Below are 26,682 nucleotides of genomic sequence, written 5' to 3' on the forward strand. Positions count from 1 at the left end.
AATGTGTATCCACCAAATGTGTGTTCTGTGTTCTGTGTTTGTGTTTGGGTGTTTGTGTGTTTGTGTGTGTGTGTGTGTGTGTGTGTGTGTGTGTGTGTGTGTGTGTGTGTGTGTGTGTGTGTGTGTGTGTGTGTGTGTGTGTGTGTGTGTGTGTGTGTACATCTGTTGTTTATGTTTCCTTGTTTTGACAGTCGAGACGGTCTGGTTATAAAGCTTCCTAACATCTAATCAGGAAACACACACACACGTTAATACACGTACTTTATAGAGTAATAATCGGGGGGAGAGAGTGAGAGGTTGTTCAGAAAACACACACACACACACACACACACATTGTTATCAATAGTTTCTCAACCCCCAGTCTGCAGCTGATCTACAAGCATATAAACTTCCCCTCTCTCCTCCTGTTTCCGCTCCTCAGCCCTCGTCTTTCTTCTCTCCTGGAAAGAAAAACATGCATCAGAATAAAAGGAAAGCAAAAGAGAGTGCAGATGAGTGAGAGAGAAAGAGAAAGAGAAACTTGTATGTCCTGTGTTGTACTTGTAGTTTTACAACTTTTTTTTCATCTTGGCTCATATCATCAGGTAAAAAGTTCAAACGCGACAGAGCTAGTCTAGGTGTTCAAGACCTCTGATGTCCATCTGCAGTGCCACATAAAATCACATGGTGCAAGGAGATAAACACTCATTTTTCATAAGATGGACAAAAAAGGTTGGAAGACATTATCTTTATATGTTTTATTTTTGCTATTCGCATATATATACGGGTCACAACAGATCCATGCAGGTGGCAGGTACCACCTGGTTTGGTCTGAAAGCCACACCTCTTCTTTCATGTAATTACTTATTTTTGTATTTCATGTCATCTGTCTATCAACTCTCCAGCATTTCTAGAAAGACACCAGCACTGTGAAAAAGTGACAGTGTCCTATAGCACCTGTAGACTTTTACCTTATGTCACCCTTATTCTTTCATGCTTTTTCCCCTGCTGCTCTCACCTCTCTACCGCTCGCAGGTCCCGTCTCAGGTGGGTTTCTGCTGGTGGGACCAGACCAGTATCCGTTTACACTGTAAACAATGGTCCTCTGTTCTCCTGCCCTCTGGTCCCTGCCCTTCCCCTGTGTCCTCCTTTTTCATTCCATTGGCACCATCACCTCCCTCCACCACAGCAATCCCCTATCTGACCCTCTACCTCCCTCCTCTCAATACACTTCTTCCTCTGTTAATTCATTCAGTCTGAACTTCTTTTACTCTCTCCTTTCAGGCCCTCTCACATTGTCTTTGACAATCAAAGCATTATAAAAACTGTATCAGCCTGCAGAAGTGTACGATAAACTAACTGCTGCACTCATTTCAAATAATAAACAGCAAAGTAAACAGCTGTATTTGTTCTGGATTAGAGTTGTCCTTGAGAGGTGTGCCCCAAGCTGCAATTCTTTGTCCACTGCTTTCATGCTATAGGTCCTTCTGGGTGACATAGTGAATAGGTGCAACTAACTGACCTAACAGCTAGGCTACTAGTCAAAAAAGGAAAATCTTTACTGTGGCGCAGCCAATGACTGCATGGAGACACACTTACACCAAAATTCCTCTGCAGTTCTTTGGTCCTCTGGTTTTGTAACATTTAATTTCCCACAAACTTCTAATGTCTTCTGGGTCGTTTGCCCTTATTAGTTTAAAGTTAGGACTTTGATTGTCTCATTTGTCTTCTCTTCAACCTCATTGTCCCCTCTGAGCTCCAAAAGTTCCCTCCTGTCTTCTTACTGCAGTGCTGTTGAGCTAAATCTGGTATCCCTTCATACATATATAGGCTGGTCCCAGATGGATAACTGAACTGGGTTAGTTCTTCCAGGGCTTGATCCATTATATTAAGGCTTCAGAGAACACAAATACCTCAGGGAAAGCCTGCTTCCAAAATGTCCCTTGTGATGAAAGGCACTGAACTAACTCAAAATACAGAGAACACTGTTTTTGGAATGTGTAGAGAAAATTCTGGCTATTTTTTTTAAATTATTTTTTACCTTAACACACATTCATTCAAGAGTTTTTTGCTGCACTATTAACAAACCCACAAAAACATATCAACCTGCTTGGCACTCAACGTCAAAGTTTGCAGTATTTAGCAGCTAAATATTTACCACAGGAGTTAGTGAAGACCAAAGTAGTGCTAAAAAGAGAGTGAATATTGGACCTTTATTCATCACGTGGAGACAAAATGGCTGAGAGTGAATGCTAACTTAACCTGTCTCCCTTTCTTCAACTGTTTGCTAACAAAAAATTCAAAACTTCTGCTTAAAACATCCACAATCATATGGTGAAAGGTAAATGGACTGCATTTATATAGAGCTTTACAATATGATTCAATGACCCATTCATACATACATTATACTCTGTTTCTGTATACAGAGCTCCTCCATTATACATATACACACATATTTGGTTCACACAATGATTTTTACTGTAAATTGCAATTTGATGTTTATTGATGCAGAACACTGGACCAGTCATAGGTTTGAATGTACACTTCTTCATAAGCAGCTATCCCAGCTAATGTCCTGTATGCTAAAACAGGAGACAGCTGAACTCATTGTAAAACTGTTGTTACCTTCTATACTCGTAAGGTAAGGACCCATTGTTTTCTGAGCTGAAGTGATACGTGAGAGTCACTGGAAAGCAGCCCGAACCATCCGGTCACTGAGCGGCTGGGTGGGACGGAAGTTGTCCCCCAACATCCCGTCATTCCCTTCTAGCAGCTCAGCCCCTTTGACATGAGAGCGCAGCCTCCGAAACTCCTCAATCTGCAGAGACCGAAGAGGAAAGATGTGATTTCATGAGCTGAACTGGGTAACGGCTTCATATCTAAAGGCTCCACACATCACAAGTTTGTCTGAAATGGTCACGTCTACCTGCTAGCTCCACAAACATCTGTCTGTATGTGGAACCCATATCTCGCTCATCCAATCGGCTTCACCCTTGGCGTGTGTATTGTCAGTGGCCCGGGGAAGTGCTGTGCCAAGCGTGGTGCGAGGTTGGACATGGGATACATTCAATATTAATAAAAATTCAATAAACAGACGACAAGCGCTCTGTAGCAGTCCGTGGGGGATCATTTTGATCTAATTATTTTTAGTTCACCATATCGGACTGAGTGTCATGATTCTGCCCTGGCTCCTATGAACTATATTGAACAAGACTGTCTTGGTCCTGTCTATGGACTCCTTAGTTTATGGACAATTATCTTGGTTTTCCTTGTGTTTAGATTTGTGTTTGGTTGTATATTCTGAGTTCTGTTTCCTGTTATATTTTGAAATTTTGTTCCTGTGTCTCCAGCTTTATTTCCTGCCTTTGTCCCGTTTCCCGCCCTTGTGATCGTCTGCACCGGCTCCTCATGTTTTTCAACTGTTTCCCTGCCTTCCTTGTGTTTATAAGTCTCTGTGCTACGCTTGTTTTTTGTCAGTTCGTTTTGTTCTTTATCGGTTGTGTGTTCCAGCTCTTTTGGTTTTCCTAGTGTTTCTCCATGTTAAGATTATTTCGATTTTGATTTATGGACCCTGCTTTTCTTCTGCACTGATTTTCCTCTGTATTGAAATCAGCCTGCATTATAGGCCACTCTTTGTTTTTTCACCTGAACCTGTGACTCCTGCATTGAGGTCCTCCTGCTCTCCGTTCTGTGAACTATATTTATATATAAACATGTAGATTCAGTTTAATTTCATGGAAAAGCATTGACTGTAAAATCTTAATCGCAGATAAACCAGGTCACAAAGTTTAATAACTTCACTCTGCAACCTAGACTGTTTGTTAAAAGTTCTGCACACAACATCCAGCATGCAAACAATAAAAAGTGACAGTTTGTTTATATATAAATTCTAAAAGAGTAGTACCACAGACCAAAGAAACAGCTAACACGCAACGGCCGCGAAAATGAAAAAAAAGGAAACAAAAAAAAAAAAAGACAGTGACACAGATGTCTAGAGGGTTTGTGGTCATAAGAGCCGACAGCGGTGTCCACCTCTCGCCTGAATAATGCAGAGGATTTGCTGCTGAAGCGAACGCGTTTGTTGTGAAAACCTCCCACTGTGTTGTGCATGTGTGAAAGGCAGGCTGCGGGTCACCTCCATTACCAATTCTCTGCATTTTACCAGCAGGTCGTCTGAAAACATTTATTGATAGAGTGAGGGAAACAAATATAATCCTAATAGATGTGTAAACTCAATGATTATGAGGATTTTAAAAGCATTCTTAGCTTAGATTTAGTGGTTATTTGAGTTGGTATTTCAGTATATTCCAACAGTAAGCAAATGGGTGTATAAATGGGGTTTTGACAGATCTGGTAATTTCTTTACATTTGGCCACTGCAGATATTACCCCATTTAAACACATGTTTGCTTTGGCAGATGTAGAGTACTCTACATCTGCCAAAGCAAACACAATAAGAGTTCTTGTGCTATTAGCTTAGCGATGGAGGATTTAAAGCCCACTGTCCAACCTTGTAGGCCATAGCAGCTGTTGAATAAAGCACACACTTGAATATTTGCACGCAGACACTTTCAGTGTGCACACACACTCTAGGTCATTCAGCTTTAAATAATAGGCGGATGTTTGAGATATGTACTCTATGTAAGCAGTGCCTGCTGTTTTATAGCACTTCTCCTGTGTCTATTCAGCAGTCACACCGTGGCTGAAAACAGGCTCAAGGCACACACTCAAAGCATTATGTCATCCATACAGTACATAATATTGTCAATGTGTTGTAGTTATTGTGTTGTAGTTCTATTCTAATCAACACGTCAAACATGGGACTGCAGCATTGAACTTAAAATGTAAAAGAAATTAATATCAGTTACTTTCATTTTTAATAATAATAATAATAATAATAATAATAACTTTATTTGTATAGCACTTATCTAAACGAGGTTACAAAGTGCTTCACATTAAAGTCCTAATGAAGAATCGATTCTAATAAAATATATTCTGTTCAGTCCAATTTAAGAGCCAAATCATAACATAAGGTCGAGACCTTAAGTTTATAGAGAAACCCAACAGTTCCCACAATGAGCAGCACTTTGGCATCTGTGGAGAGAAAAAACTCCCCAATTAACTGGGAGAAACCTCTGGCAGAACCAAACTCACTGTGGGCGGTCATCTGCCTTGACCGGTTGGGGTGAGCAAAGAAAAATGGGAGGTGGGAGGCAAAGAGGGAGTAGAAAAGAGAGAGAGATGGGGGTGGGGGGTGGGAGAGAGGGAGAGAGAGATCAGGAACATCACACTTGAGTGACTGTAAGACTGCATGTTGCATGAAAATAATTACAAGTCGCATGTTAGAAATGCTTTTCCGTAAAAATATGTTTTGAGCAGTGATTTAAAGATCTGTAATGAGGTGGTGAGCCTAATCTCATCAGGCAGGGAGTTCCAGAGCCTCATGGCCCTGATAGAGAAATCCAAGTCACCTTGAGTAGCCAGCCTTGATCTAGGGACAGCTAACAATCAGGAATATAGGGAGTCAAGAGCTGCGAAATGTATGTGGGGGCCAGCCCATGTTGAGCTTTAAAAGTTATAAAAAGAATATTCAAATCAATCCTGAGTTTAACTGGTAACCAGTGAAGGGAAGCAAGAATTGGCATGAAAAAGATGCAAACAAGTTAATATGATGGCATGTATACAGGGCGTTGCAATAATCCAGACAGGAGAAAACAAAAGCATCTATTAACTTTTCTAGGTCAGGGAGAGATAGAACCGATTTGATATTCAGAAATGTTTCGTAAATGGAAGTAACAGGATTTAATTATTTGGTTAACATGTTTTGAAGTTCAGATGAGAATCGAATGTGACACCTCGATTTTTAGCTGTAGTTTTAATATTGGCTTCCAGGGGACAGAGAAATGGTAGGGGTCTGTCTGCTAGCTGGTCGGGGCCAAAGATTATTATTTCAGTTGTATTGGAATTTAACTGAAGGAAGTTAAGTGACATACATTCCTTAATGGCGGATAGGCACTCTGTTAGGACACTCATGCGCCTGAGGTTGTCTGGCTTGAAGGGCAAGTATATTTGGGTGTCATCGGCATAGGAATGGTATGATATCCCATTAAAATGGCTGATGACATTTCCTAATGGGAGCATGAGAGTGAAAATAGGATGGGACAAAGAATGGAACCTTGTGGCACTCCACACATCAGTGGAGCCAAGTATGAGGTGTTATTTCCGATGGAAACAGATGTTTGTCTATCTGAGAGATACACCAACTAAGGGCAGTGCCAGATATGCCGACGCATAATACCGTGCAATCATCAGCATCGGCAGACATTAGTAAACCATTAGTAATTTTAAGGAGAGCGGTCTCCGTACTGTGTCGTTTACGGAATCCGGACTGGAATTTGTCGAAAGTGTTATTATTCTCACACACATCTAGCAGTTGGGTCAGAACCACCTTTTCAAGAATTTTGGATATGAATGGGGGTTTCGAAATGGGCCTATAATTTTGAGGGAGTGATTCGTCAAGATTTGTCTTTTTCAATAAAGGCTGAATGGTAGCTTTCTTAAAATAATCGGGGACTTGGCCAGAAGAAAGGGAGCAATTAATAATTCTAAGTAGGCTGGGGCCAATAGTAGTGATTACTTCTTTTAGGAGTGATGTGGGTAGGATGTCCAGAGGGCTTGAGGACGAGCGCATGTGCAACACGTGGTCGATGAAATTTCACTCCATGAAAGTTGCTAAGTAGAATGGGACGGGCAGGATATTGGTGCAATGTTAATTCTAATGTCATGGATTTTTTGCCTAAAAAAGGATAAAAACTTTTCACAGTCAGTATGTGAAGTGGCTAGAAGGGCAGAAGAAGCGTGGTTTATAAGTGTATTGATGGTTTTAAAAAGGAATCTGGGATTATGGGGATTACTGGTGATTAGTTTAGAGAAATATTTTGCATGGCATTGTTTAATTTTGTTATTATAGGAATTCAGGAGGTCCTTCATATACAAATAGTGAACATGCAGTTAAGTCTTTTCCAGTTCCGTTCGGTCTTTCTGCACAGCCTTTTGAGGCCTGTCATCAACCCATGGAGAGGTGTTAACAGGTGATTTCATTCTCGTTTTAATAGGGGCTATGATATCTGGTATGTCTGGTATATCTGATATGTGGTTTGACAGGTATTATTGAAGCCATTGAGTAAAGTATTCGGATCGGATGACTCGTAAGGGTTATGGTCAAGAAAAGTTAGATGAGAATTTTGAGGCACTATGTTCATTTAAAATGTGTGAGCTTTTTGTGCTTTTGATGTTTTTCGGGGCAACGTGGAACAGGGAGTCAAACTTAACGCAGAGATGGTCAGAGACAAATACGTTCTCTAAGGTCAAGGAATTGATGCTAAGCATGAGGGTGAAGACTAGATCCAGGTCACATGTTTAACTAGATTAAAAGATTCCGTAACATTTAAAACTTCCATTGCAAAACCTTTGGTTGGGTCATCAATGTGGATATTAAAATCACCAACAATGATAGTTCTATCATAGTTTTAAAGAATTAAAGATAAAAGTTCAGAGAATTCGGAGGCAAAATTAACATTTGGTTTAATTTTGGCCACCTCCCCGGCCATTATCGCTGGGAGTTCTTAAACATTCAAAGTTTGGTGGGCAGGGCTCTAGCAGCTGGGTGTGATTGCCAGGAGACAAACAGGTCTCAGTTTGGAATAAAAGTCTAAATTGGATGAAGAAATGAGATCATTTAGTTTAAATGACTTATTAGAAAGGAACCTCACATTGAGGAGGGCCAGTCGCACGGGTATGCTCTGGCCAGTAGAGGGGGATATGGGGACAGAGATTAGGTGTTTAGACCTGCGAGCTGTATTTATAGTTTTTTTGTTTGGCCTAAAGTTAGTAACAACATGGATATAATAAGTGCCCGGTGTGTAGGAGAGGGGCAGAATTTACTGTTTATATTGATTATTTGGTGGATGGTGCGGCCGTTTGGGGAAGCTAGTGGCAATCAGTTTCCTCTGTTTTTTAAACTAAAATCAACTTGTCTAGGTTAACAGTGTATGGACATGGCCTGAGGCAGGAGGACAGTCAGAGGTCTTTGTTTTTGTTAGCATTTAGAAGGGCCAGCAGGTTGCATGATGGCACGGATGAAAGACTGACATAAATGTCAGAGGATTACCGTCGCCATCCTCCACAGCAGCCTGCTCGAAGAGAGAGAAATGAGTCAGGAAAAGGCTGAGTTGTAGTTTAAATCTGTCAATGGCAGATGTGGCACGCTCATTGACTGGCAGTGGGTGTAAACACTTCCTGTACTGCAGTACCACTAACCACAGAGCCACAGGTTAGTGGTCCCCAACTCACTGCCCCCATTGTCTGATGCTCGGCCCAGCTTATCTGGTAGTGTAAGAGGGAGTGGCAGCTTTTCATGAACAAATTATAAAGTTATATACTCCAATCCGCGGGGTGCTGGAGACAGTAACGTCATCACAGAGTGAGAAAACTGCTGGGCCGAGGCATCGGAGCTGCCCTCAATCACTTTGTGTGGGACAGGTTCGGGAGAGCAGAGGTGGATCTGTTTGTTTCCCATGTAAACGCACAGTGCATGGTTCTCCATGAGCATGACGGGCAAGCCTCCACACAGTTCTGCCAGTCTGAGGCCAAATCCTGTGTTTATGCCTGAAACAATAATTAACCCCCTCTTTTAAATCCAGAGTTCCTTCCTCGGAGGAGGTTTTTCTTCCTCCTCATAGAATTGAGTCGTAGGAAGAGTCTCACTGCCTCTGTCTGGTGTACACACTGTCTCATGATGTTGGTGTCCACTGTAGCCTTCAAGTGGATCCAGCCAGAGGCGGATTCCCCGCTGGGGACAGGGTGGTCCGGACCCCCCGTCGAGAGAGCCGTCCCACTCAACATCATTGCAAATATAAGCTATGATATTGCCGACCTACATTTAAATAGAAATACAATATGCACTGAATGCATGTAATTATAGAAGCAAAATAAAACATTCTTCGACAGATTGCACCCCCTCTCCTTGCCTCACAGTGGTTTGGTCCACTGTTCACCACTTTCCTCTTTCTATCTCTCTCTCAGGGCGATAAGATCTCAGTTTTTACTGACTTCCTGTAAGTCACAGCTCTGCGATAGTTAGTTGCAATAGTAAAAACAAATGATGAGTCAGACACGTTGCTTTGATTTTACCATTCAATAGAATTTAACATTTAAAATATAATTTACAATTATGATGTAAACGCTCTCTTGTATTTAGACTTGTAAAAAGTAAAGACATTAGTGATTGTGTTGTTATGAGTATGGAAAAAAACGTATTTCTGTTCTCGGAGATTAGTGGTCAGATCCAGGGAGTGAGACAGGGGCCCAGCATATCATGAGGACCCTATCGCCAGTACCAGCACAGACGATAGGGCCAGAGGCACCAAACATCATGAGGACCATAAATGTGTGTATATATATTGGCACAGGCTAATGAGCCCTCACTGTCATTTAAAGGCCGTTATCAGACATGTCCTGCAGAGGATATCCGCAGAATTGGGTCCAAACTTTCTCCTAAGATCATGTTTAACAAAAGCACAAAGCATCGGGGGGGGGGGTTCTCTGCTCAGACGCGTTCACAACAGCAACAAATAATCTGTAGAATTTGGGTAAGGGGTGGAGCAGCAGACAGAGGAAGGATGTAACGTATTAATTTTGCTGCGGAGATCACATGTTTTTGTTTACAGCACATCAACACCTGTTATCACAACAAACTCTCTTGACATCATTGTTCGGTGTCTTCCCTTTCATTATGTTTTTTCCTTCTGACGCATGTTAGAAGCATTCTTGTTTTGTTTGTGGCGACTTAGGAACAGCTGAACAAGCTGCACAAAACAGATAGAGTGAACGAGTTAACTATACAGATGAAGTCCAACACCACTCTCCTTTGATCCTTGTTTTGCCCTCCACAATTATCAAAGAGAAGAACCCAGCTCTTCAGCAGCTGACTGCTCCACTATGTCACCAACACTGTGACACAGTTGTTGCTGGACCGGTTGTGTCAGTTTATCATTTTCACTGTAAACTGTTGCCTGCAGTGTTTGTAGGCTTGACAGGCAAAACAGTGAGTTGAAAGATGCTAAAACACGCAGGCTGAGGTGAAGTGAGGAGTTCTGGGATAATTCTGTTTGTCTGTCACTATGAGCGACCCCTGTCACTTTAAATACAACCATTACATATCACCATCCATTGCTCCCTTTGTTGTTCCCATCCCATTCTATACCTGCCTGTTCTCTTGGCCTGTGGTAATGCGCCGAAGCAACTTCAGAATTATTCCTTTTTATTTGTGAGTCCTCTACAAACAGGCCAACAATATACTGTCACTATTATATATACTAGTATATTACTATTATACAGCTATGATGATCACTTTTTTATTGTTTGTGTGCTGGACGTTGCGTGCAGAGCTTTTTCATAAACAGTCTATGGTGCAGAGTGAAGTTTGTGTTTATCCTACCTGATTTATTTGCATTGAAGATTTTATAGTTAATGTTTTTTCATTAAATTAAACTAAATTTCCTTTATTACTGTTCACGAGTGTGATTTATATATAACTTTGAAAGATTTACCAAACTGCTGTTATTTTTTCATACATTGCATGTCGGCTCTTTCAGAGGTTTGATAAGACATCAACAAAATCTTGAGACCCAAGTTCATAACTTTTCAAAATAAAAGTTCACTATAAAGCAACACATCAACAAAAGGAACCTTGTGCTTTTACTTTGAAGAGAAACTGCTGAAGAGAAGGTGATTCTATAAATGTTGCTGTCATGATGGAGATCAGCACCTGTTTTTTCTCCGTCAAATATTGTGAAAATTAATCAAATTATTAAATTGATCTGGCCGCGATTTTGACCCGCGGTTTGACACAGCTGCCAACTGCTGCTGTAGACCATCTGAGAACGTAGAAGAAGACTTCTATAGAGCAGGCCAAACAGTGAGTTGAAAGAGGTCGCATTTTATTCAATTCATATTGAACGTATAGTGTGGCCAAATCACACAGAACCTTGCACCGAGCTTCCCCTGACCACTAAAAATAAACATGCCGAGAGTGAAGTTGATATGATGAATGGTTTGGGAGATATGAGTTCCACATACAGACAGACAGATGTTTGTGGAATAAGTAGGTTGATTAATGTAATATATTGATAAGGTAGAAACAGAATAGTAATAACCATTTCAATTCCTTCGGAAGAAAGCAATTAAAATGCTTTTGATGGGTTTTTTTGTGCATGTTTTACCTGCAGCTGTGAGATGGTGAGAGGGTAGCGGTAGAGGATCCAGGTCACACTTTCACTACAGGGTGGGGTGGTCAGAGATCCTTCATACACCCAGTAGTCCCGCAACAATGGGTCTGTGGGATGATTAAACATTATATTTAAAAAGTATAAAAATGTTTGTGTCAGTGAAGGCAGCTTTTATTTCTGACTGTGCTGTAATTGCAGAACAATTTACAATTGCAAACAGCTGGATGAAGATATTCACAGAATACAGTGAGAATACTGTCATGTGTTCATTACTGATATTGCAGGAAATTTAATTTTGAGTAAACTAGGTGCTGCAGTCAGCGATCATATGACAGTAAGAAATCCAAACAGAACACTATTACACAAGTAGATCATTTCATTATCATTACTTTGTTCTATCCTGTAGGAAATGAAGTGGAAAGTTTCAGGAGCTGCTCGTATTTATCATGTATTTGAAATCAAGTTGTTTCCTACTCACCAGGTAACAGAGTATTGGGGTTAAAGCATGGGATTATTTTGCTCTTCCCCTGATGGAAACACAACACAACACTAATTATTGTCATCTTGTTTCCAGTTTGACATCATCAAATCCATCTAGGCTTTTCAGTCTCACCTTGTACTGTAGGTCCTGCAGGACTTCAGTGATGGCCTTCAGACCCAGGTGCTCTTTACCAATCTGACAAAAAGAGTGTCAGCAGTCAGTCGAGGACTGATCCATGAGTCTGATACAAACAATGTCATCAGTGACTGTCTGAAGGAAGTCAGCAGATCTTACTTTATATCTGCTGTATCTTCACAGGAAGTTAACAGGAGGTCAAAACTAAAGAGGCTGTCACGAACAGGATGCGTGAGCTTGACAGGTTAAGACTGAGATTATCAGGAGGTCAGCGGCCTGTGGGGTAAAACTAAAATGAGACTTTTTCAGTTGGGTGTGTTTTCCTTAACTGACATGACTGGGATCTCTCTCACAGCAAGATTATTCTCTTTTTTCATTTGACTGGTTTCATTCAACTGGCATAAGTAAAAAGATTCCCACAATTCTGAAGCGTTTTCTCAGCATGGAGAAAGTGAGGATCAATTCTCTGGGGAGGTCAAGGAAGGAGAGGTATCAGGGAGTTTTACAGCTATTTTCAAGCTAATCTGTAATGAAGCTGTTCACTCATTTAGAATAACACTTCTTACAATCCCAGGAAGGAAAAGCACTTAAAGGCCACTGATGTGCTGAGAAAGTCAATGTTAATAATGTGGGCCGTGAAGGGAGAAGCACACACTGCTTAGCCTACTCAGTTAACGGTTTATTCAGACCACCTAGAAAAAACCTGCAATTAATTCTTCATCAAGGTTATTTTGAGGAGTTAATTCAACTTAATGATAATTTTTAAGTCACTATTGAGATGCATTATGATTCCCAATACTTGTGCATATAGGTGTTTTTACATTTTAGATATTCCTTTTTACCACAACTGATGTTCAGTCCCTCAAAAATATGATTCATTTTGGAGAAAAAGAAGGGAAATTAAAATTCTTTGCTTAACAGTGGGTGCTCAGGCCCCAACTGTGTGTTACGCATATATTTTACTATGTGAAGTTCCAGCAGAAATATTAAAACTGTCCCTTTGATTTCTCTTCTAAACAGGTTATTTTTACTGTCAGTGTTATCAAAGCGCTCTGCGTAACCTTAAAGTTTAACATTGTGTAGAGTGTCTGTCCTTTAGATATGTGATGATGGACAACACGACAGCTCTCAAAACTGAAGCCAAAGTGTCTTGATGGTTTCTATCATTTGAGGTAGTTCTTTTTTTCCTGTAAGTTTGGTTTTCATTAGTTATTTGATGCTATAAAAATGAGGTGAAATGTCATGATTGAAAGCTAAGGCTGACCCACAATTGGTCAAGCAAAATGGCAGCGTTTGTGGCCAGGATATTTTGGCTTCATTTCTGGATGGTGGGAGAATAAGTGGAGGCATGTCATCCATCTTAATGAACAGTCTGTAGTCCATCCTCATTTCAAACCAGATTTTGAATCAAGCATTGGTTACATTCTTGTTTACCAGCTGGTAGTCTTTTTCCTAATGTGTGTCCACAAGACAAACGTATCAAGGACCCTCTAAAAATAGCTCCATAGCACAACTAGAGGTCTAAAGCTCAACAAGAACCTTTAAGGGCTATTATCTTGGTGGTAAGGGACTATTTGTGTCTTGTCATGTTTGATTTTGTTTTTGAGGACATGAATATATAACCTTGTATGATGCCAGCCTACAAACCATGAAGCCTTTGCTGCTATTCTGTCTTGACTTAGTTAAAGTTTACCTGCACAAACAAAGCTATGATGAGGACTCCATTCTTCTTCCCCAGAGCGTCCTCCACAGTGTTAAACAGAGTGCTGTTCCAGTGAATGAGATGGAGCTACATGAAAACACAACAGAACACAACTTGTATTTGAAAGGTCATTGTTGTAAACAGGTGTAGGGAGCAGTAGTAAGTGAGAGATTAAGAAACCAGCAGCTGGTGGTGACTGAAGGTTTTCTCTATGGGCTCTTATGTCAAGTTAATGTGAACAGAGGGAGAAGAGAGCAATTTGCTGTGGAACTCAACTCCAAACAGATCCAGAGTTTATTTGTACTATTTAAAGGTTCATATTTCATTGGTAAATAATCGTATTGTAGTTTTTAGCAAAAGTCCCTCAAACAGGAGTAAATAATACATCTGGTCAGGACTATTTTCAGCTGTGGATTGATTGATTGGTCTCTGGTAACAGATCAAAGTATGTATGACTGATTCAAATTAAACAACAGTTCACTGTATGTGTTACAGAGGGAACGTATCACTCAGTAGCTCATTGATCTGTTCTGACGGTAGAAGATGGTACAATCAACCACAGAGGTTTTTATTTGGCATCTGTTAACAATAGTAACAATAGTTAGTTTTAATAGTTAACAATAAGAATCACCAGGCTTATACTTTAACCTATATGTGCCTAATATGTTCTCCTAACTAAAAAACAAAATACTCTGTTCGTTATTGCCCTTCAACCGAGTCACAAAAAAGCTGATATAAAAATAATTATGATCTGCCACCTCAAGGTGTGGTTACATTAAGAAATGTAAAAGTATTTGTTTGAGTTTAGATGAAGATCGTAGTTGTGCCCAAAAGAACTCCAACGCTGATTGTTGAGAGAGAAACTTGTCATAACCTAACCTTGTTGCAAGAACAATTCTTCTAAACGCTTTTGGTCAACCACCCTGACCTCGACTTTACTGAGCTTTTCTCTTTTCTACCGCTGGCAGTGAAACAAGACAACCAACATGCAGTTAAGCAGCACATGACCTCACCACATTCAAAGTGAATGAGCAAAGTGAATGAGCAAAGTGATTGATGCGTGTGTACCTCCATGGGGAAGCCCATGATTGCTCCGTTACTGTCCACCTTGCTGTTTTAAATAGCACAGTACCTCTATCAGGAGGTGCTGGTTCCTCAGTCGATGCCCACAACTGGTAACTTAAAAGAATAGTGTTGGAAATTTGAAGACGCTAATATAAGCCACCTTCAAATAGTACACAAAAAGGAGACGGTAGCCACACCCTCACTCAAGAGTATTGAGTGAGGGTTAACGAAAGTTTAGTATTCAAACTTCTATCTAGGATTATAACAACTATTGGGTAATTTATAGTCTTGATTCAGTATTAAGAACTAGGAAGATGATAAGTTAAGCTAAGTTATAGCCTACCTTAAAAAATAATGTATCTAAGCTGAAATTATGTCAAAATACAATTAAGAGTTCAAAGCTATGACCCACGAATGAACCAATGAAGAGTGAAGCACTGATTATCATCAAAGTCAGTGTGCTGCTGAGGCAGTTTTGGCATTTCCAAGGTTTCACTTTTAGCATTTAATATCAACTAAATGTCAGATGTTAGGGCCAGACGATGCAATCTGACAGAGTTCAGAAGACCGACAAGAAATAGTTCAACAACAGGAAACACACTCATTCAGGTCCCCTTTGAGAGAGAGAGAGAGAGAGAGAGAGAGAGAGAGAGAGAGAGAGAGAGAGAGAGAGAGAGAGAGAGAGAGAGAGAGACGGATGAGAAGATAGATCTACCTGCATGTCTGAGATCAATCTGACTCATTCTCATAGACTGTAAATGGTCTTAGTCAACGAAGCGTGTGTTCTCTTGAATGACCGGCAGAGGCTGAGTCCACTGAAGAAGTCAGTTTCTATAGAAGTCTTTGAGAAAATGATTGTACTTCTCACTTTAATTATAACATCATTATCAACATTTTATGGTCTCAATCACTAGTTTCAATTCAATTGATATTATTATTATTATTATTATTATTATTATAATTACTATACAAAATTTCGCCATCCAGATGAGCCACCACACAAGCTTGCAACATGTGGCCACATTCATGCAAACTGAAATAGCTCGAAATAGCCAAAATATGGCAACTCACATAGCTGTCATTCCCTCTTATAACTGGATCTAATTGGGGGGATTTAAAGAGTTTGGCATTATTCTTAAGTTTATTATCCAACCCTAACCTTAACTCTAACACTTAAATGCCTCAAGAACTCTTTGTCTTCCATTTGTTTCCCATTATGCCTGATCCTAATACACATTTGTACTCAAAAAGCTATGTTGTTTCTCTTGCTGAAGGACAACAGACCAGTGCCAGAAGTCTAAATATCAACACTGTTGGTCTGGTAACACCCACCCCCCCACACTCCATGGTCATGGCCTTAATGGTGTTAGTTTGTGTGTGTGTGTGTGTGTGTGTGTGTGTGTGTGTGTGTGTGTGTGTGTGTGTGTGTGTGTGTGTGTGTGTGTGTGTGTGTGTGTGTGTGTGTGTGTGTGTGCGTGCGTGCCTGTGTACCTCCATGGGGAAAGCCTTGAAGTTGACAGTGTGCTCTGATCCTCTCTGGTTCTCTTTGCCCCAGTGAAATCGGACCTCATGAAGCTCGTACTCGTGATCACTGGGCAGCGGACCCCCGGTAACCACTGGCAACAGAGCGGGAAACCCCGGGGCATTGTTAGCAAGCTCAGCACAGGAAACAGAGGACAAATCAAAGATGTCAAGAGCAAAAGTGAGTGAGTTAGATTTATTTTTGATTTTACATGTTTTATCAAGAATGAACATGTCACTAACTACTATAAACCTTAGTGACTAACATCAAAAACTAAACTCACATCCTGCTTTTTTAGCACTTCCCAAATCAGCGAGTAGTGTGTGTGTTGACATGATGTCATGTCTGCTGGGAGTCACCTGACTTGGACTTGAGAAGGATGCGGACAGTGTGTCCCTCGTTGATGACCTCACAGTCTCGACACACAACATAGTTTGGTGATAAGCCGACGTCTAGGAGGGACGGGTCATACTGGGCCTCCCTGGAGTTTAAGTTAATTGGAGACTGATACTCGCCATTGGCTGCTGGGAAATGGAGTCCCCACTCTACACCTGAGTGAAAATAGGGAAAGGGACACAAAAATACACATTACATACACTGTACATGTCTGTACTGTTATTGATCTGTGCATGTGCAATGTGATGATTTAACAATATTAATACACACACACAAACATATATAGATATAAATCCAAGTTAAAACATGATGTGAGGTATAGCCGAATCACATTATATATGTTTCCATTTCCAAACATTTTACAGTAACATTAAACTATTTCAGGTTGGGGTTCTGGCAACAACGTCGGACATATGACGTGGACATACTGTTCAAACATCGATCAATCAATCAATCAAATTTTATTTGTATAGCCCATATTCACTAATCACAATTAGTCCCATGAGTTAAGAGTCACACCCAGAATATGCTCTGTAATATGTCAATGGGAATATGAATGGAATATTCTATTAGCAGGTCAGTTAAAATTCATAATCGGAATAACATTGTAGTCAGAATAAAATCAACATTCAGATTATTGGTATTCGTATAAATCAAGTCATTGTTCATGTGTTTCTTGAATGTGACTGTAACAATGAGGGGAGAAGAGAAGGGAAGAAGACATGTTTCTTATTATTATTATTATTATTATCAATAATAATAATCACTTTTATTTATATAGCCATTTTTAAGCAGGTTGATGTTGTAGAGAGAGGATCAGCATAACATAATCAATCACAATCACAGTTTGTCTCATAGGGCTTTAACAAGGTGTGACATCCTCTGCCCTTAACCCTCAACAAGAGGAAGGAAAAACTACTAAAAAACCCTTTTAACAGGGTAAAAAGAAGGTAGAAACCTCAGAGAGAGCCACATGTGAGGGATCCCTCTCTCAGGACGGACAGAAGTGCAATAGATCTCAAGTGTAAAGGAGAACATCAGAAAGATAAAGGTTTTAGCAGCATTGATAAGGGTAAACATTTTGAAGCATAACTGAAGGTCAATGAATTGATGGATTATTGTCAGTAATGGTCGAGTATCTGAGGAGAAATATTATATATCAAGCAGTCTTGTTGTAATCATAGTCCATGGTCAGCAGCCACCACGATCATGATCCACCATCAGGATCGGATGCCACTATAGTCCACAGACATTGTCCACTGCCGCCATCAGGATCCACCATCAGCTGCCACCTCGGTCGTGGTCCACCACCATTATCAGATGCCAACACGATAAAGGATCCGCCATTATTATCACGGTCAGCCAGCACGATACAGAATCCACCATACAGGACCCACCATTACGATTTCTGATACGCATAAGACATCAGTGGGATACAGAATCAGAATATAAGCAGTGTGTGTATTTGTAAGAGATTATAATTTAGATTTTTGGTTGAACGACAGGAGCTGAGAACTGTCTCATCTTGAAAGTTCAGTTTAAGTTTCTAAGTGATACTTAGTGAGATAGAAGCAACACACTTATCTGGATTGATTTCAGCTTTTTGCTGACCACAATCCCTCCAATGGTACAATGAAAGCATTGTAAGATGTGTGGAACCCAATGTGTATTTTAAAGGAGGAAACCAACACATTTGTTGAGTATCATGTTCTGGAAAGTCGAGTACACCCATATAACCCTCGTAGAAAACCAACTTCAGTGCTCACAGTCTGTCCTTATACTGCAGCCACATCACACACACACACACACCACACTGGCTGACTGTTCACTCCATGGCAAAGAGAAGTGAGGGGCCTGATCGCATTCCCTTTTTCCTCAGCAACTATAACCTTGACAACGATTTACTGAAGGCAGTGAGTGTTTGACTGCAGTTATACAACAACATAAAGGCAAACTGTGTCTGTGTTTCATAGCTCTCTGGTGACTGACTGTGTCACAGTAAGCCATAATCTTATTCTGCATTTAGAAAAACAATCTCAAAGCCATGTGAGCCAATGGGATATGAGCCAAACTAAAAAGTCCAAATACACTTTAAAATGTTTTTTTTCTCAAAGATGTCTTCTCTCATCTTTGGCAGTGGCATAGTGCAGTGTATAGGCAGGTATACGGTGTATACTCATTTATTTTTCAATCAACATAGCTTAGACCCACTTCTAAATCGCCTGTGTTGCACATTATTCATTCATGTCCTGCAAGCCAGGTTTTTCCAGCAGACATCTAAAGCATTGCCCACCTTACTCTGCCTCTGATTGGTTAGTTAGTATATGAATTTTCATGTAAGTCGAGTAAGGCAATCAGAGGCAGAGAAGGGCGGGTCATGTCTGTATTTGTCTTCCTAGTACAAAATATCACCTTCCCTTAACCTGACCTCCTGATTAACCAAACCTCGAAGGAAATTCAAACATGAAGCGAACTACCCAAACAAAATGACCCTGCTCTGCTATCTCTGTGCTGCTCGCCAGCAGCTCAGGTAATGATGGTATGACCCGTTCCATTATGCCTCGCCCCTCGGAATGATGTCACAACCTAATAATCTAAGTTGATGACATTCCAGTTGCAAATTTAGTCGTAAGTCGTAAGCATGTATTTAACGTAAAATGTTTGCTTGAAGAGGTGTACGGAACAGGGTTAGCCAGCTAGCCATTGTTAATAAAACCAGTTCATAATAACGCATTATGCTGCATTTCAGTTGCAACTTCTGACTCGGGGGTCGATAATTCCGATCACGGAACGTGGCATAATTCAGCCCCCACACTGGTATGTGCTCCATCCCCCAGCCCCGTCAGAGAGGATGCTGATGGTGACAGAGATTCTACCTCTTGTATAACAATTTAAAGTGAAGACATCAACCACGCTGAGGACGTTTTGATGGTAGAACCTTGTAAATTATGTTAATACCATGCAGTGAAGTTATTTATCTAGTGATAGGCCTATTTGCACACTGTAATATTTTAATATTTCCCTGCACCATGACAAATAATGTTAATTTATAATGGTGGCACACTCTGTCTGTTGCAAAATCAACAGTTTAGAAAAGACACAACTGGCCCATATATAGTTGACTCAAAAGGTATCATCATGTAGTTGAATCACCTGTGGGCCAGTATTGGGTGAACTCAAAATTAAGTTAAATTATGTTAATTTAGTTTGACATGTCACTGTTTATAACACACAACGTTTATCCTTGGCTGAACGTACTACTTTAAAAAAAGAAAGTAAGAGTATACCCACTTCTCTAGGCACCACTACACCACTGATCTTAGGTAGTTCAGATTTCATGTTTTCGTATTCTAATTCATTATTTGATGCTTAAAAATGGAGTGAGATTCCATGATTGACAGCTGAGACTGACTCAGGATTGGTTGTGCAATTGTATTAGTGGGACCACTCTACTCCATCACCATCACAACATGGTAGCATCTATATCTGGGATATTTTGGCTTCATTTTTGTACAATTGCTGGAAATGTTGCCCACATCCAGGTCAGCATGCATTTTCCAATACACAGTTATTTGTATCTCTCTATCCATATGTCTTAGTCATGCTGTCTGTTGACTGTGTGTTGGTGTTCATTTTCTGAATAATATGTTACAATAAGTAATCCATTAGGTAGCGATGCGATCCTTGCGTAAAGTGATATATTGCAATGTGTGTGTGTGTGTGTGTGTGTGTGTGTGTGTGTGTGTGTGTGTGTGTGAATGTGTGTGTGTGTGTGTGTGTGTGTGAAAGCCGAGGGGCATGAAAGGATTGGGGATGTCTCTGAGTGGTGGACGGTGTTGTGGTGGACGGTGTTGTGGTTTAGGGGTTTAGTTTCAGCATAGATTTGAAAATGAGCACAGCTTTCCAGATTCTCACTCACAAGACCGCCCACCTTTGATTTGAGGGTATTAACTTTTGGAAACATTAGGTGCCGTTTTTAGCCATGTTCAACCCATAAGTGTTGATTTTTTATAATAAATGTGATATAAAAACCAGCACTGATGTATTTCATTAGAGAATAGTCGAATCTCTTACATTCAACATCTTTCCTGCAGCTGTGACAAAAGCAACCATTAAAAAAAAAAAAAATTTTAAAGATTAAATCTACTCTTCGTACATTTGTAACAACAAACACAGTTTCCTCTGCTTAGCCTCTCAACAACTTACTGTTCAGGTATTTAATATTGATTAGCATCTAATCAATGCTTACACACAGCTGCACATCATTCAGTATACTTACAGTAAGGATTTTACAGTTCAGTAACACAGCACATCCCTCAGTGCTCAGTAAAGGCAGCAATAAAAGGAAAACACAGTGAGAAAACTTATATACATATATGACACATATATGACATATGAGTGACAGTTATTTAATATTATTATACTATTTCCATTAGTCTGTAAATGTCTTGGAAAAGTATCAGTAAACTGACATAGAGTGAAGAAAATTAGAACTTTTTTCTTTAAAAGGTTTGGATTGAACAACCAATCAGCTCCCACCACTGCTGGACACTTTTCCCTATATGATGTAGTTTAGCCTGACATGTGTTGACTGACCTGAGCTAAGCCTATACCTGTCATATAGAGGATTACACAGTCTGTGTCATCTGTGGAGATTTTATCATGTCTAAATCATAAAAACAACACTCCTGATGTTATTATTGTATTATTATTAGTTATTTGTATAATTTGCATTATATTAGTGTCATCTTACCTTAGGCTTCAGCTGTTTAGAATGTACATCCAGCATGAGAAACTGAGAGTCTAATAGTAGAAGTAACAAGGTGGAAGTGGCCCCTGGTTCCAGACAGAAAAGCCTAGTGGTTTTTTTATATATAATCTTACAGGACTTTGGTTTGGGCTGATTTATCACTTCAAAACAATGTGTTAGAGAATGACTCCGAGATTAAAAATAATTGAGGATAAAAGACAGTATACATACATGTCAGGTTTCAAATACAGCGTGCATCACAGCAAGAAACACCCAATTAAAGACATGTTAAGAGGAAACAGCATCAGTGTTTGCAGCAAATGCTCCAACTAAACCCAACCCAACCAATCCTTGGCAACTGCTGAGATGACCTGATGTGACCTTTATCATTCTCTTGATGCTTTGCACTTGGTGCTCTCCACATGATTTAAAAAATGTTTATAAACCTACATTTGTTCTAACAGGACATTTAAAACCTTTAATGTTATACAGCAATCTAGGGGAGCAGAAGACAGTTATTTCTGATTAGTTCTTGTTTTAGCCAACATGTCTTACACTTCACCAAACAGAAAACCAGGTTGTGTAGCATATGTCAGTGCAAAACTCCATTTAAATAATAAACCTGCTGACACAGTAAGTAATGACCACTCATGCTGCCTAAAGTAGCTTTTGACATTTTTTCCCAGCATCCCTCCATGTTGATGAAGAGCAGCCTACCTTCCTCGTAGCCCCAGCTCAGCTCATCTTTCCCCGGGTTATACTCTGACTCCTCGCTCACACCGTCAGCCATGCTGTTCTGCAGTCTGCTCACTGTGGTCTTTCCTCCCAGTAGACGCCCAGTCACACTGGTTTTGACCATTCACTGCAGACTGGAGCTTTTGCAGTCGGCTGGATGGATTCCCAGCCAATAATGTTTTTGTCTTCTTGACTTCTTTTTTCCCTCTCTCTTACTTTTCTTCTTGTTTCTTGTCCTCTGCCTGTGTCCTCTCCTGAAACTACTCTCTGCTGTGTTTGCAGCTCTCAGCCTCTGTATTGCTCTTTTCTCTCAGTTGCTCCTCCTTTCTCTCTCTCCACACTGTTATCTCTCCTCCTCTCTCTCTCTTCCTCTCTGTCTTTCTTTCTTTTTCTCTCTCTCTCTTTTCTCTGCAGACTGCAGGTGTGCTTGGTCACCCTGGCTTTCTTCCAAATAATGACAGATCAGTGTTTCGTTTTCATCGCCCTCACCTGCACGCTGCCCCTGCTCAGGACTGACAATTAACTTTCAAGTGAATCAGCTTTAATTATTTTTTTTCCTCTCTACTATATTATTAATATTGTTTCTTAGCTGTGTTATTTTCTCCCTCGATTGTTTTTGGTAGCCCGTTGGCTGGAATGCCGGCAGGAAAATCATGCCAGTGTTTCTTTTGGAGGCCACAGATCCACCCTTGGATGTAGGAAACAGCAGTGGTTGAGAAAACAGGCATGAAACAGCAGGGCGAGAGAGCGAAAGGCCAAACTGTTCTACAACCTTGATTACTTCAAGATGGACAGCGAAACTCTCAAACACTGTACTGTATATAAAACACACTGAGAGGACTATAAAGCTGTAGGCACTGTTACACTTTCACATTCTTCAACTTCCACATGGGCTGAATTAAACAAGACAAGATGTATTTTGCTATTTTGTAGAAAAGCATGTGCAGGAAAACATCGAGGGGGACAAATAGTTCACAGTCCCTATTATTCTTCCTTCACTCTTTTTCTCTCTTTGACAATTTCTATCCTCCAGGCAGCTTGTGTTAATTGACCTACATTCTTTATCAGGAAACTGTCCTCGGAGCCGTCTAAATTCAGGTGAGCTCCCCTGTTTCCACACTGTGGATCTAAAAGCAGAACATGGACTGCAGAGTCTCTGTCTGTGATCCACATCTGAGCAAGTCACACAGAGAACAGGGCCCAGATTCATCAACCCTCTGACAGAGAGCTCCAAAGTACAAACTTAACTGTATTAAAGGGTTATTGGCTGAGTGAGCAATGGCTTCCTCGTACTTACACAGCAAAATGCAGAAGACAGTTTTAGGACTAACTCAAATGATCACGACTGATCACATGCATGCTCAGATAGGTAGTGCCAAACTGAGACTGTGCTTTTCTACATATACTGTGTGTTCTTAAATAATCTTTATTATTTATCATAATAACTAATTTAATTGACATGTTTATTTATTTAATTCAATTTTTTTGATTTGAAATGATCTCCTGCAAGGGATTCTGCTGTTGGTAGACTAGGCATGTCAGAGAAAATATATAATATAATATGTCACTGATGATGATGCTCAGTGATTGAAATTTAACCAATGCCAGATGTTATTTAAGTTAAAAGAAGTGTTTGGTGAGGAGTAAAGTCTGAAGTAATAGTTTTAGGAGTTTGATAAATGCAGGCACGGAAACAAAGCTGACTACCTCAGCAGGTGGTCAGTGACCTGATAATGGTGCGAGATGAAAAGTTTCAGTGTCACCAAAGTTATTACAATTCGTCCTGATGAAGGACAAATGTCATGGTAACAGTTGAGCTGAGTTATCTCTCTCTGGACCAAAAGCTGCACCAACCAGCTGACGTACCCATAGAGTCATCCATTTGTTTTCAGTATGTTTAATGAAGGCTGGTCAGGTAATATCACCGGATGATGTGTCTGGAACAGCCTGCAACCGACTGGTGACCTGTCCAGGCTGTAACCCAAATGTCTCCAGCCCCCAGTGATCATTCAAAGAATAAGCAATATACAATATACAATGACTAATGGATGAATGGATATTACAGATAAATTGATTATACTTTGACACAATGAAAGAGTGTAGAATTTGTGACAAGGGCAATTGTCCCTTGTCTTGTCTGTGAAGTATTAGATTTAGTAACCAGATTAGATACAAGTTTTCATCGTGTACTTACTCTGAATATGAGACATATAGCATATCTATTGTCTTTTTGCATTAGAATGGCCGGTGTCTTGGGAGTGGACCAATGTCATCACATAATAACCTATCTAACAAAATGTGGCACTTTGCCGCCCCCTTTAGGAAACAATGAGCCACTACAGCTCCAGCAGTGCTGTAACCATTACCTCTGTTTATCTCCTTGAGAAGTTTAATTTGTTTCTACTGACACTTTCTGTCACCATCACTAACACTATATATATATATATATATATATATATATATATATATATATACCTATATTTTCTGCTGTCAAGTGGCATTGAAGAAAATATTTTATATACAAAGCAAATGCATGCTGTTTTACACCTCTATTATTCGTTTATATATATTAACAAGGTCACTTTTCATAGTTTAGAATCTCTAATGCATGCCACAGAAATCATAGAGTAGAGTGAAATTAGTTCTTGTTGGGGGAACCTATATGTTCATCTATTTACACACTGATTGTGTTAAAGTCTCTTCTGATGTCACATCTTGCTCAGAAGATGGAAGTTACAGTAACAGTTGATTTAGAGACATTTGCTCAAGTTGCAAAACAAAACTAACTGCCTTCATAACTGAAACCGTTTTGATGAGGGATCGACACATGAAATGGAAGGCAGGGTTTGTACACTGCTGTAACCATGGCAACTGGCCAGAGAAGATGAAGGTCAACTATGCAAACACCAGTAAGAGAACCTTGTTAAGCTTTCAATCACATGTTGTCAGCAAGCATTTCACCTCAAACTGAACAGAGACGAAACCTGTCAGCAGGATAACATCATTGTTGGTCTCCTCAGGGGAATTGTTAGGTATAATTAAATGCTACAGTTGTGGCAGCTTCATACCGTCAAAACAAAAACAGAAATGGAGAAAAGAAGTTTTGTAAGTAGACTCAAAAGCTGATGTACATTACATAGAATAATATGACACAGGTCAGACAAAAATACATTATGTGGCAGAGAAATGAGAGAAAAAATCAGCTCAGCTGAGCAGCTGTGCAGTTTTCTGAGACACTGAATCCAACATTGTCAGAATATTTCCTGAGAGCCTCAACTCCTATGTACAGGGAATCACGTACAAAGTTTATCCTCAATCTTTAAACTGAATTCATGATTCTGCAATATTTACTGCAACATAAATAGCACAATAGATTACAATTGTTTTTTTTTTCTCATTGTTAGGCCTAACTAGTTGCCCTATTTTTTTTTCAAATTACTTGATTAGATGTTCCATGCTAACAGTAATGCAACTACTGCAAACATTGGACTGTTGAAATCACAACTCCAAACATTGTTTAGTTGAGCCTATCTACACAACATTTTATCCATCCCTCACTAATCGGATCTTAACCTTTGGTTTTACTTTTAGCCACACTCTTGTGTTCACATATATATTGTTAGATGTCTTTGCTTCTTTACCTTGTTTTCACCTTGGTTCTATTTTTTTAACTATTCTTATGTTACATTTGTTGAATCGTTAGATATTTGCAATTTTAATGCTTGGTTTTACTTTAATTATTCGTGTATTTTTATGATATATTGTAAGGTGTTTTTGGGTGTCTAGAACGACGTCATGTAATAAAATGTATTGTTTTTATTATCATTATTGTTATTGTTGTTGTTATTGTTTTCTCCTTTAAGAAGCACAGCTTACTACTTACCAAAATAGTTAGCAGTCCAGATTTGTTCTCTTAACTGTGCAATATTTATTGTGCTATATTCATTCTCTCTGTGCAATACAATGGTTGATCAGCATCTATTCACTGTACATATTCGCACACTGTGCATAATTGTTTTGTTTTACACTGTATATATTAGTCTTTATTCCATTAATATTTTTCTATATTTTTTTATATTCCTTACACTTAAGTAGTATTATCCTTACACTTAAGTATTGCATGTTACTTATTACTTCCTGATGCCTTTTTTTGGACTCTTGATGCTGATATATTGCAAATTTCCCCATTGAGGGACTAATAAAGGATTATCTTATCTTATCCTGAGCCCGGCCACTTTATCCCTCTGTGTTTTAATGTGTTTGCTGTGCAGGAAAAGGTGGAGGTTGATTAAGGGAGTCTCTACAGGAACACATGACCCTCCCAGCAGCAGCCTCTGACACTCTCTGCTCTCAGTCTTTGCTCGGACATCACTCACAGATGGGTTGTGGGGTGTGGGAAACAATTCAGCCGCGAGGGGCCGCCAAAACGAATTCAGACAGTTTCCCAATGATTTTATGACAATACTTGTCAAATGTAGCTATCAGTTCGAACAATAATTATAATATCAAATTATATATTGTGCCTTTAGTCTACGTGTGAAAAGGTGTCGTACAAACTAGCTACAGTTTATTTATTTGGGGTAGAAAAACAAGCGGCGCATTTAAAGACAACTTGAAATGTCCGAGGGTA

General features: G+C 39.8%; 1 protein-coding gene across 2 annotated transcripts; it reads right to left on the reverse strand.

Moving 5' to 3' along the window:
* Positions 1-95: 95 nt before the first annotated feature.
* Positions 96-22,366, reverse strand: ca8 (carbonic anhydrase VIII). Of its 2 annotated transcripts, none has more exons than XM_034613020.1 (9): positions 22,035-22,366; positions 16,531-16,716; positions 16,141-16,265; positions 13,576-13,671; positions 11,880-11,942; positions 11,745-11,793; positions 11,261-11,373; positions 2,605-2,797; positions 96-440 (listed from the first exon to the last, which is right to left on the reverse strand). In XM_034613020.1, the coding sequence occupies exons 1-8, from the start codon at positions 22,174-22,176 to the stop codon at positions 2,663-2,665; spliced, it is 909 nt and encodes a 302-aa protein (XP_034468911.1). In that variant the 5' UTR covers positions 22,177-22,366; the 3' UTR covers positions 96-440; positions 2,605-2,662. The 2 variants fall into 2 exon arrangements, with proteins under 2 accessions (XP_034468911.1, XP_034468909.1); XM_034613018.1 differs by having other exon boundaries at positions 16,531-16,722; positions 22,035-22,364.
* Between the last annotated feature and the right edge of the window lie 4,316 nt (positions 22,367-26,682).

Source organism: Hippoglossus hippoglossus, chromosome 17 (assembly GCF_009819705.1).
Source record: "Hippoglossus hippoglossus isolate fHipHip1 chromosome 17, fHipHip1.pri, whole genome shotgun sequence".
Lineage (NCBI taxonomy): Eukaryota > Metazoa > Chordata > Actinopteri > Pleuronectiformes > Pleuronectidae > Hippoglossus > Hippoglossus hippoglossus.

Coding starts and splice junctions, on each gene's coding strand:
- ca8 (XM_034613018.1), bottom strand. CDS start 22,176: ATGGTCAAAACCAGTGTGACTGGGCGTCTACTGGGAGGAAAGACCACA. Junction 16,723..22,034: donor GAGCTGGGGCTACGAGGAAG/GTAGGCTGCTCT, acceptor ATTTTCACTCAG/GTGTAGAGTGGGGACTCCAT. Junction 13,672..16,140: donor TCAAGGCTTTCCCCATGGAG/GTACACAGGCAC, acceptor GTTTTCATGTAG/CTCCATCTCATTCACTGGAA.